The sequence below is a fragment of the Schistocerca cancellata genome, chromosome 7 (assembly GCF_023864275.1).
Source record: "Schistocerca cancellata isolate TAMUIC-IGC-003103 chromosome 7, iqSchCanc2.1, whole genome shotgun sequence".
Classification (NCBI taxonomy): domain Eukaryota; kingdom Metazoa; phylum Arthropoda; class Insecta; order Orthoptera; family Acrididae; genus Schistocerca; species Schistocerca cancellata.
Window position 1 is genome coordinate 183,432,670 of NC_064632.1, and position 13,286 is coordinate 183,445,955.

General features: G+C 37.4%; 1 protein-coding gene across 1 annotated transcript in view; it reads left to right on the top strand.

The window, feature by feature from the left end:
- Nucleotides 1-8,516, top strand: part of LOC126092456 (phosphatidylinositol-3-phosphatase SAC1) — an 84,724-nt gene extending 76,208 nt beyond the window's left edge. The window contains exon 13 of the mRNA XM_049908057.1: nt 7,505-8,516. Within this exon, the coding sequence (XP_049764014.1) occupies nt 7,505-7,653 (149 nt within the window). The 3' untranslated portion in view covers nt 7,654-8,516. The remainder of the gene's footprint in view (nt 1-7,504) is intronic.
- The last annotated feature ends 4,770 nt before the right edge of the window (nt 8,517-13,286 follow it).

Genomic DNA, 13,286 nt, shown 5'->3' on the forward strand with positions numbered 1-13,286 from the left:
CATTGTCTGTGTCACACACTCCTGCCTTATAGCAATTTTCCATTGTTTGTCCTACTATTACTGTCACTGACTGCCTCTTGTTCTCTGATACTGCTACTATCATTCATTCCTTCCCAGTGCTGGCATCTCTTCTGTCATTATCTCTCTTTTCCTTGTTATCATTGTCATAGAGTCTATCTCTTATCATCACTGGCTCTTACCCACTTTCACATTTTCCTTCTCTTTATTTCTCTCCCATTGGCACTATCTCCTTCACTCTTTACCTTGCATTGTTCTGTCACTTTCAACTATATTCCACTGCCACTGTGTGCCTCTCTTTCTCTCACACTGCAACTGTCTCCTTCACTCTTTCTCCGTGACAACCACTATCTGGTATCTTCTAGTATTTATTACTTTTCATCTATTTTCTACTGCCACTGCCTCCTTCTCCGTCAACATAAAGAATCATCAATATATTCACATGCTAAAAATTTTAAAAAGGTGCTGATGAAGGTAGACTGAGGCAGCTGGTACCCCACTTTCCAGTCAGTCTTTTTAACAGTACCATATTCACCTTTTTTGTGCTGCAATAGGAGCATGTTTTCATTGGTTCCCTTCTTTCCATGATACAGCAGGGCATGACACTCAATTAAAAGAACATTATGGGTCAGTAAAATTTTGGTAGTCTACTTACGTAAAACTGAAATAATGCAAAACTAACTTTACACCTCAGACTAGATTTTACATGCACAGTAATTTTGCATGTGCTTCAGTACAACAACTTTGGGTTCCCAGAACTCTTCTGACGATAATGGAGACACTTTACAGCATATTTCTACGTCACTTTGTTTTTACCTCACACCAGTTTTTACGTGTGTACATTGTGTGTACAAGTGGGGTAACTTTGGAGCTCTGTCTCAGAATGGATAAAGGTGTCAAATAAATTGTGTAGGTTGCTTGAGATCAGGATCTTACGAATTCATCATAAAAATTTCAGCCATTTGCTGTACATAGCCGTCTTGAAATCCATGGCTCGGTTTTTGTGCCCAAAAACCATGTTTCTGAGGTGTTTCTCGATAACAGATTAAGATTTCTGAAAAAGGGAAGATGATGCTTCTGGATAAATTCCTAAAGAATATACCACAAAAATTTACACAATTTGCAGCTATTGGTTATTTAGATGTCCACTGCTGTCAAGGAAAAAGGTGAAAAACACTTTTTTTTTTTCACTTTTTCTCAGGAACCGCCCAAGAACTAAGTGACGCCTCCATAAGCCCCTTAAGGTGGAATGAAGCCTACATCTAAGGAAGGGAAAAAATACTAACCAATTTTCTCCATATGCCTAAGCTGGGGAGGGTGTGTGTAATGTTCCAGCTTTGACCCTGTACTATAGGATAGTTCTGTTGGGTATACAAATGGTTCCTAGCCCAAGGGCTATCCAAAACATTTGAGCCTACCTTTCTGTCATACCCAAGGTAGGAGCCCCGAAAAATCCCATTTTTGTGCCTACTGTTTTGGAACACATTGGTAGCACATGCTGCTGTATGCATACCGATACAGGATCAGTTGAGTTTTTACTAGCATAGCTTTGAAAATTCCTGCTTACAAAGCAGTTGTTCAGTTAAAAAAACTGACCCTACAAAATATGTCCCTAATTGAATAGAAGATTGATGTCAGCAATGTGTGTATACAATTATTCTTATTCATCTAGTGGTGTTCCATATAAATTGGAGCAGCCTTTCTCTCTCACCTAATGGGCCATTTTTCCATCAATTTACAATAAACAATTGCTAGAAGAATAGATTAATAATGTGCTTCTGGGTGTTCTGCTGAGTAGTTGTTTCCATTTTATGCAGACAGCACAGATGTTCCTGTTCTGTAATCGAGATAGAATAGCTATTATTTACTTATAGTGGTTTTTAATTTGAATTATCAGTGAATTTATTTGCTGTTAAGTCACACAGTCACATCTCTATGGGTTACAATTCTTATTTGAAATATTTTAGGAAGATAATCTAAAATTAATACTTTCATTTTACAGTGTGTTTCTCTAGTTCCAAAAATGCTAGGCTAGGACTATATTAGATCAATTCCAATTATTATTACTTCTATTGTTTACATTTCCTCCCTCATCCTTACATATTTTTGTGTTTTATTTTCCACGCCTACCCATGCCACACAGACTTGTGCCTGGCAGTCTTTTTATGCCTCCATCTAGTCCTTGCATACCCCACCCATACCTCCTGAATTTCCTCCTTACTTGCCCCACTTCAGACTACCACTTAATGTGATAGTTGCTTTCTGGCCAGAGCTGTCAGACATGGCTGTCATGAGTGAGTGAGGTGCTTGTGTGAATGTGAAGGAGGCTTTGGCTGAAAGATAATTATGTAACACTGTGCCTGTTTGCAATCAGCATGTCATCTTTAGTGGGTAACAACCTATCCTTTTCCTAATATTGATGATAACTGTGTTAATGTATATGGACAGAAACTTTAGTTTATCTAAAACATGGTAATTCAGTGCTCAGTTTGCTTAAGTCATCTCAAATTGTGTAAGTCTGATTCATAATGGAACACCATTGCCAACAAAGGGAAAACAGTTGTTGCCATAAAAGATGGTGTGTGGCTTGTTCAGTTCAAGTTTGCTCACTGCCTGGACTCCAACCAACCAAAATCTTCACTTGATCCATCTGTTGAAATATTAAGGAAGCTGATAACATAAACTCAGTTACAATCATGAAAATTTGGAGATTACAAAGAAATTACCATGCTCACATAAGTCATGTGAAATTTGGACTACTTATATGCTGGCAAATGTTTTCACGATAATCAGAACATAACAGAAATGAGAAAGCATTACATTAATCATTGAAATAATTACAGGAATATCTTGAGCATGTCATCCAGCATGCCAGGACAGTAGAAATAAAGAAGACACACAAAGTACATTGACAATACCAAGAAACGTTCTGGCAAAATAAATGTATGTGGTGGACTAGTACTCGAACCTGAGATCTTTACCTTTCATGGGCAAGTGCTCAACCAGCTGAGCTACCCAACATGACTCGTGACACATCCTTACAGCTCCATGCCAGTACCCCTCTCCTGCCTTCTAGAGTTCTTTATTCCAGGAGTGCTAGTCCCACAAGGTAAGCAGGAGAGTCTAAGAAGTTTGGAAAGTAGGTGATAAGTTACTGGTGCAAATGAAGCTGTGAAGGTGGGCCCGGAGTTGGCTTGGACAGCGCAGCTGGTAGAGCTCTTCCTAATAAAAGGCAGTGGTTCCAGTTCCGGTCCAATGCACAATTTCAATCTGCCAAGAATTCTCATATCAGTGCTCACTCTGCTGTGGAGTAAAAATTCATTTTGCAAATAGCAAGAAAATTTTTGCTGGAAAAGAAAAATATTTTGACAATGGATATAAGTTTAAGTGCTAAGAAGTCTTTCTCTGGAAGTATTTTCTGACGCCTTATATGGAAGTGAAACATAGACAATAAATGGTAGAGCTAAGAAGAGAAAGGAAACTTTCGATATATTGCACCACAATAGAAAGTTGGAGGTTAGATGGCTAGATTGAGTAACTGTTGAGAAGGTGTAGAATCATATCACAAAGAAAAGTGCTTTATAGCACAATTTGAATAAAGGAAATGATTGGTTGATAGGCTGCAGTCTGAGATATAGATATTGTGGAGTAGTAAATTTGGTTATGGAGGTGTGAAATATTTGGGTTGAAAGAGAGATTGTAGAGCGAGAGTGAAGTTTGAAGACGAAAAGCAGGTTGAAATAGAGATAGTTATGCATGCAGAGAGAGAGAGAGAGAGAGAGAGAGAGAGAGAGAGAGAGAGAGAGCTGTGCATCTGTAATAAACCCAAGCAGTAGCCCTCTTACGTTTTATTATCCACAATATTTTAAGCATTCACTGGTACCAACTACCTCAAAAGCATCCTTTCTCGCACCATTGCAATTGTCTGCTTCACACCTGTAAAGGAAAACGCTCCAGACAAAGATCTATATTTCAAATTTTTTGTTGATGTTTGTGGTCCTTTTTGTTTAAAGTTTTCCTAACCAGATTTACTCTGCATATAAGGTGTTTCAGATTGCACCTATTTGCTGATATGTTAGTTCTGAAAAATGCAGAATTGTCCACATTGTGTATCTGTTATCTGTCCGACCACATCTACTTAAAATCCTCTGGCAGGACATTGTTTTCATAACTTTTTACACAAGTCAGTGCAGTGCCTCCAATAACATTGACCCCAGAAAAGTACCTTGAGTGTTTCTATTGGGAATCTCCAACTCCAAGTGGTTTTTTATTCTCCATGGTCCTAACAGCCTCCAAACTTATGTTCTCAGAATATAATCTCTGAGATCTGGACCCACCAACAATTAATCTTTTAACACTTGTGCCATGTAGTGCCACTATGTAATTTCTTACAGTAGTCCCTCCAACTTGAAGCCACATTCTTGTGCTTGTATTGCCTTCAGTTATCAAGTGAATAATGTGGTGCAGAGGTAACACACTGGACTTACATACCAAGTATTAATGCTCTGTGTGGCCATCCAGATTTAGGTTTCCTGTTATTCTCTAATTCACTTAAGGCAATGGCTGGGTTGTTCCTCTAAAAAGGGTTCTGGTGATTTCTGCTGCTCCGTCACTATCCAGTCAGAGCTATTGTTGCATTTTTAATGACCTCATCATCAGTTGGATGTTGAACCCTTTCCGTCCTTCAGTTATCGGTTCATTGCAAACGTTCTTTCATGCCTGAAAAACTATTATACTTAACTGCAAGGTGTTTCTAGATTATGTGATGTAATTAGTTCAATTATTTTTTATTTTCTGTGTATAAATTTTTCATTTGCTGTTTTTTATTTCTTGTTAATCAAGTATCTTTTGTGGGATCTTTCTGAACTACCCCTCTCATTATGTTCTTTAGCCCTGGTCTGTGCTTACTTAAGTGAATTAGTCCATGTTTAAGTTTCATTTATTTTCCACGTCTGTTATTTGCTTTGTTATATTTGTCATTTTTTTTTTCCTCTAGATTTATTTCCAGTCCATTTAACCTCGTCTAAAGCTTTTACTTGCTTATTATTGTAGTATTTTCCATGTCAATATTATGATTTCAATATCAGTATTTCAGTATTTAAAGTTGATTTCTAAATCTGTTCCTATTAAAATATAGTCTCTCTCATGGATTATTTACATGGATAACCCAAAAAGAATATACTTATTCCTGAAATTACTGTGTCATGACTTAACAAGCCAAAGCCTTTTTATTTTTATTTGTTATCATCATTTGTTGTTGCAAAAATTTGATCCCATGAATTCTGTTTCTCTTAGACAAAGAAAATCAACTGAGCTAGAATGTATGAAAGTATTTGTATTTAACAAAAATACTTTTCATAAAAACAAAGGTTATTCAGTTCCGATCTCATTCTGCACACATTCTCAGAGATTTTTAGAACTATAAACAGCATTCTAAAAAGTTACTTCTATCAAAGGGATAGATTGCTATTCACCATATAGAGGAGACGTTAAGTCACGAACAGACACAACAAAAGACTGCTATACATTTATTCTTTCGACCAAAAGGCCTTCTTCTAAAATCAAGTGCGCACACACACACACACACACACACACACACACACACACACACAGAGAGAGAGAGAGAGAGAGAGAGAGAGAGAGAGAGAGAGAGATATATTCACTCGGGCACAACTGACATATACTTGATTACTGTCTCTGGCCACTGAGACCAGACTGTGAGAAAGTGTGCCTGATGGTAGAGGCAGTCTGTAGATACTGGGGATAAGGAAGAGGCTGGGGCAGTGAGGGGGAGGATGCAGTGCCGCTTTTGGGAGCATGGAGGGATGTGGCGCGGTTGCTGGGTACAATTGGGAAATTTTAGGAGGGGGTGGGCAGAAAAGGTGAGAAGTAGAGGCGGCGGCAAGAGATTAGTGGGTGTGCTGGTAGAATAGAAGGCTGTTTAATGCTGGAGTGGAAGCAGGGAAGGGGCCAGGTGGGTGAAAGACAATGGCTAGTGAAAGTTGAGACCAGGAGGGTTACAGGAACATAGGATATATGGCCGGAAGAGTTCACACCTGTGCAGTTCAGAAAACAGGTGTTGGTAGGTAGTGTATAGATGGTGCAAGCTGTTAAGCAGTCACTGAAGTGAAGCAATGGTGTTGGACAGCATGTTCAGCAACTGGGTGATCCAGCTCTCTTTTTGTCACAGTTTGTCAGCCTGTGACTTGGACAGACAACATGTTGGTTGTCATGCCCACAGAAAGCAGTGCAGTGGTTGTAATTTAGTTAGTAAATCATACTACTGCTTTCACAGATAGCCCTGCCTTTGATAGGATTGATGGTGCCTGTGACTGAACTGGAGTAGGGGGATGGTGGTGGTGGTGGTGGTGGTGGTGGTAGGATGTGTGGGACAAGTCATGCATCTAGATCTACTGTGAGGATATGAGCCATGAAGCAAGAGGAAGGGAGCAGAAGTGGAGGAGGAGGAGGAGATTAGTGTTTTAACATCCCCTTGACAGTAAGGTCATTAGAGATGGAGCACAAACTCGGATTAGGGAAGGATGGGGAAGGAAATCAACCATGCCCATTCAAAGGAACCATCCCAACACTTACGTGAAGTGGTTCAGGGAAATCGCGGAAAACCTAAATCAGGATGTCCGGAAGTAGGTTCAAATCATCGTCCTCCCGAATGCGAGTCCAGTGTGCTAACCACAGACATGGGTAATACTTAGGTTCTGTGAGCAGCAGAACACCACTATGGGAGGAGTGGGAAGGATACTGGGTAGGACATTCCTCATTCCGTGGAACGATGAGAGATAGTCAAAATCCTGGCGTAGAATGTGATTCACATGATCCAGACATGGGTAGTACTGAGTCATGAGGGGACTGCTTCTTTGTGGCCAGATGGTGGGAGTGTGGAATGTAGAGGGTGGTAGGTGACTGGTAGAGACAAGCATAGTAGATCTGTATTCTTACAAGGCTGAGATTCACTTAATATATTTGAAGAGAGACTGCTCATCAGTACAAATGTGACGACCATGGGTAACTAGGCTGTCTTGATATGGAATAGGTTACAGCTGTAGAAGTGGAGGTATTGCTGGTAGGTTTGATATGGACGGAGGTACTGATGTCGCCATCTTAGAGGGGGACATCAACATGCAGCTCGTTGGGATGAGGAGGACCAGGTGAAGTGAATGGAGGAGAAGGTGTTGAGGTTCTTCTGCAGGAATGTGGATAGGGTTGCCCTCAGCCTCAGTCATGAAGGTGTCATCAGTGAATCTGAACAATTATTCCAGCCTGGATTTTCCATTGTTTGATGATTTTACTTTTATCAAAGGAAGAACAATAACATTTTGGAAAAAAATCATGTTACGATGTTTTTTTTTTCCCATGTACAGCTTCTGACTTCAGTATTTAAGATTAAACAATATTAAAGTTGTACTTTGATTTATCTACCTTACTGTTCCCAGTATTAATAAAAAAATGTTCTTTTTTCTTTTTTCAGAATATAACACAGAGAGTCTTCTGTACTTACTGTTCTGGGCATCAATGGTATCTGTGACCTCAATGATAATTATGATCTATGGCACTGAGTTTGTGGATTATCCAAAGCTGTGTGAACTTAGAGGATCCTCAGCACTTTCTTTAGAATAGCAGTAAATAATTCTATTGCTACTTCCAGTTATTCTTGTCACTCCTAAGTACCATTTCCATAACAGTGATAGATTCTAGAAAACATTTTTTTTTTTTTTTACATGGAGCAGCATAATTTTACCTTGCCACTTCAAGTACTACTACATGAATGTATTTACATTCAGTCTAACATATCTTCTGAAAAGCATGGTAGTAAACAAAAGAACAGAACTACATGTTTCTGTTTAAGCAGATTATAGATAGACTGTGAAGAGGCAGTCCACATAACTTTTTAGACTTTTAACTAAATAGAAAGATTTACTTTTAAAAAATGAGGTTAGCATTTATTTCAGGAAATATAGTCTGTGGTTTCCTGTAGTCTTTCGTTTAGGTGATATGAATAAGAGATCTGCAGAAATATTTTTCTGCAATCTCATTTTGTTCAAAAAATGAATAATATTCCATATTCTTGTACTAAGTACAATTTTAATGCATAACCTCTTTAATTGTACATTAGGTACTATTTCCTGATAAAACTAAAACTGCAATTTTTATGACTTAACTTTTGGTACTGAGCAAATTAGAAAGTAGAATTTTTTAGTTATTTTGCCAGATTTGATTCTGGCAGCTCACAGATAGTCCATGTGCATTTGTTATACAATATATTGCTTTTTGTTATACAATATATTGCTTGTTGCATGAATTGTTAGGGTTGTATCCAACTGTCAGTTTTCTGTTCACCTCTTTCTGTGTTTATCACAGGTAATCATGAAGCTCCTTCTGTATATACATGTACATATGCACAGAGGTTAAGATAGCGTAGTAGTAGAGGATATACCAACCAGCCCCCCCCCCCTCTCTCTCTCTCTCTTCTCTCTCTCTCTCTCTCTCACTCACTCACTCACACACACACACACACACACACACACACACACACACACACACACACAGAGAGAGAGAGAGAGAGAGAGAGAGAGAGAGAGAGAGAGAGAGATTCAGTTCTTCATTTGGAAGCTAAATAGGAAAGGAGAATAATGAATATGTATTGTAAGATCCCAAAGTTTCTCTAAACGACTTGTTATTCAAGAATGGGAAAATAAAGACCAGTTGTTCCACACATTATCATGTCACTGCCTGCACTTGCATTTACTTTTATGTTGCTGTCTGTTGCTCCTTGGTTCTGCATAACTTTTCATCCTATGATTTTTCACAGATACTTGAGGAAAAAACTTTGATTTTGAAAGTTTCTTCTTTTGGAAGCATCCATTAACCATGCCATGAATTTCATTTCTGTAATACAGCTTTCATCCTTGTTTGCAGCTTTAATATTTATGTTCTCTAATTCCTCTCCATCCCTGCACCTTTAGGTCGAGAAATATCCAACTCAAAGTAGCTGCCTGTGGTTATAGCTCTGCCATCCTTCACAAAGGGGCTGTTACACTACAGGAGATAAGGAGTAGAAGCAGATAAAAAAAATACTGTTACAATACTGTTGTGGTCAGCAAGTGAATCACAATTAACAGCTGCCCAAATACATTATATCAGACACATTAACAACTGTGAAAAGATTTGATGATTGTAGATGAAAATATTTTATGAATGGCGAGCTTTCGGAAGTGGTTCTTGTCAGAGAAAAGGTTGCACCAGAATACCAAATAACTGTGGTAATTGAAAAGATAGAATGTAAAAAGCTAAAGAAGCAGAGTAAGGAGAACTGTCATCCATCAACTTACTGGGCAGCAAGCTAGATTCACAGGGTGATTTTAAATTTTGTTATTGCACTGTGAAATTATTAAGAGTGCCAATTTATGCAGCTGTTGACAACAAGGATGTGCGTGGCAGTGTGATAAACGGTTGCATATCATTTGTGGCATGCTTTCTAATGGAAAGTTATCTCTGCACATGAGACCAAGCCACGAATTTCATTTCTGCCTAATCAGTCTTGCATCAAGTTCACTTAATACTATGTTTCTTAATCCATCCACTAATCAGGCCTGTCCCATAAGCTATGGCCAGAAATGCTTTGTTTAACATTTAGTGACTTTCTTTTATTGGTAATAGCCTTTTACTTTTCATTTACTAACAGTTTTGGCTTTCATTCTTTCAAACATATTTTTCTCCTTCTCCCTACAGCTTTTAAATTGCGATAGTGCCACCACTCCCTGCTTTTTGTTTTCTGTGTTGAGAGCTTCCACATCTTAATTCTGTTCATACATCCACTGAGAATATTTTCTTCCATATCCATTTCAGTGATTCATATATGAAGTGAATGAGGTGTATACCTTTCTTTATAATAGTGTACTTTTTTGTATATATGTACATACTGAGAATTGTAAATCTTCCATAATATTGTACAAACAATGCTCAGGAGGCACAAGTAAAGTGTCATGCTAAGCAAAAATATAATGTAATTTAACAAGATATATCATGGTGATATATTTATATTCTTCCAAATCATGTGTTGGAAGAATTCGAATTTTGTTCTGTGAAACAAAAAAAGGGAAGATGCAAATATTTTGCATCCCTGATATCATATTTTTAAGTTTCAACTATTAAAGTAATTTAATTGGATGGATAATTTAGAGTTTCCATTGTTTAATCCTTGTATTATAACTGTAGTAATTCTAAGTCCTATCTGGCAAAGCAGGAAGAAATTAGCCTATCATTTTATAGGGCGAGCCATTATTATCTGCACTTTTTTTGTGATACTAGTTATTGGCTTTTTTTATTGCTGTGTCATAATCTCAAATTTCTCTGCAAAATTATACAGGTACTTTATTATCATAGTGTATTTTTAAATATTGGACTCTGTAAATAATCTTGCTGTACCTGATAGTTAGTATGATTTTCTGGCAAATGTGGCATTTTCAAATAAACATTATTATTCATTCACGTGGGCTTATGTATTATATTATGACAAGTGTTAAACAATTGTCATGTAAATAATAGTGAATTGAATTAACTGTAGTTTGTATTTCTATGGGTGCTGCAGAAGAGGGAAAATAGTGCGTTATCAGAAGGCATGTATTTAGTAAGCAGTCATTTAATTCAGCAGTAGTAAGAAATCTGAAATAGATTAAGTTTTTGCAATGTGCGATTACAGTAGGTACACATACTTCCGACATTGAGGTGCAGATGTTGACGACTTCAAGCGAGTTTTCATACTCGCAGTTTAATGTGTGTGAATACTGTTTTACACATTTTGAAGGTCCTTTAAAAACATTACAGACAGAGAGTGCATAGCTAAAAGGCAAAAATCACTCATTCAGTTTTAGAGCTGCACTTGCCAATATTTACCTACTTTCCCAGGTGATGATCCATACAAACAATAAACTTTAATGATTTTCTATTAAGTTAAAATGTGGTAAAAACTGAGATATGGCAGCAGCCGAGTTTTATAGTAGCGTTAGGCAATAAAAATGTTATTCTTTTTGCATGTAAGTGAAACTTACTTGAAAAATGATGTTTGATATCTTTGTGATAGAACATCATGTACCAGTGATTCTGTCCATGACTAAACATTCCATTAACTTAATTATATAGTACAGATTTATTTCACTCATTCGTAAGCAGCAGTTCCTTCTGTGGTGCTGCTGCTTCTCACATGCATATACTCATTTTGCTGGCATAATTTAATGTGCAGTGGGAAGTATAAATTTTTTTCCGCTCAAATGTAGAATTAAAATGTGGTTTAGCCACTCCATTTCTGTACAAATTAGTGGATAGAACTGTAATCCACACAACTTAAAAAATACATCGAAATATGATCTTCAGATTAAAACAACAATTACCAGAGATCATAGTGAAATGTAATGCATGTATCTGCAAATACATACAGCATCTGATTGACCATCAGTGGTATTGCCCTTGAGAGTATTGACAACACACCTGTCACCAAGTTTCTTCATAATTGCTGAACTGAAACTGTCCCAAGAGGTAAATATTTCAAACAAAGGCAGCCTTGTTAATTTCCAGGTCACTGCATTCAATTAATTTACACATTTATAATTTTGTACAGATAACATATTGTTGCACATTACATCACTTGCTTGGAATTTTACAGTATCTTAATCGTTCAATAATTTGTCTTTTCTTTCACATTGCACCACTTTCTTTCTCTCACCTATTTAGAGAAGAATACAACAGTATTTGCTAAGACTATGATCTTCCATTTGTAGCAGGAGTGTAGGTAAACTAGTCCAAGTTCTTGATTCTTAGTAGTTTGTGTCATTTTGTTCTATCACAAATGACTGTTAAAGTTTTTTAAAATGTATATGTTGTAAGTTATTTAGAAACAGTATATTTTTGTATTTGTGAGTGTACAGTTTTGGTGCTTTTTTAATGAAGCCGGTGTAAATCTCTCCTCAGATGACATTATTCAAAGTAACAGTATATATTAGCTATTGTATACCAAAAATTATGTTGTAACTTTGAAACAGAATAAAATATTTTCAAGAAAGTATATTTTGCAGTGTGCTTTTGTACTAGAGATTTGGTTCTATCACACCTGCTTGGCCCAATACATTATTTTCTTTCATTTTTAGGTGAGTAATGCTTGCTATGCCCATGGCATTCAATAAGGCACAAGATTTAGGTCATGCAAAATGGTGATCACCTCAGGGGAACTCTGTCTTTACAGGGGATGGGTCTGTCAAATCTGAGTTACCTGAGACAGCTCAGGCACTGCCAATCCTCTATAGCCGTAAGCTCTGTGCTTGCTTCAGCAACCACCATACAATGTCGCTGTGGAACATTGTGTGTCACACAGTGCAAGAACCTTAGCTTAACCTTAGGTATCAAAGAGGATAGCAAAACCCATCAACATCTCTGTTAACTATGAGTGTGTATGAGGTGAATGGTCAGTGAGGTGAAACAGTTGTTAGTGAGCAATCTCTGATGCAACTCATGAATCCTAGTTATATAGTGTTTATCCTTGCAAATGGGGTCTATCTGAGGGGATCTTTATTTACTTAGCTGTTTGTGAGATGCCAATGGATCCTATATCATTTACGAATGCTCTCTCTGGTTTGGGTGGCCACTGAATGTTGTTAACACCCAGACAGAAGAGAGACCTCACATGGCTAGTATATCTACGAAGCCTGTTAACAGTTGAGAAAACTACTGCAGATAATGGATCATTGCGACTTTACTATTGGTAAATAATAATATATTGCTGTAATGATGTTAGCTCGGTGAATCACCTCTAAAATAATGAGAGCAAAGTTTGTAATATTTCTGGCTCTGTTTAGGCGTCAGTGGAAGCTAGTCGTTGTATTCATATTTTCTTTATACCATTACAATATATTTCTAAAAACAATGTCAGTGGATATGACAGTATTTCCCAATTGACAAACATTAGTTACTCCTGAACTTGGTCATTCATTGCTTGTTCTACCTTATCCAATGTTTTGCATATGCAAAAAAGTCAAGTTGCTTCATGATTTGGATTCCAAAACTTTGGGGCCCTTTATAATTGGCTGGATAAGTCTGTCTGTAAGCCTGGGGAATGTAAGGATCTACTACCTATTATATGATGATTTGTGGTAAAGTACTGTGATGTTCCACCTAACTTTGGGTTAAGGAAAGCTCCTTTTCCCCTTCTCTCTTCTGTCCACATCACCTCCAATCAGATCATGCACTGTTTTCCCTCACCG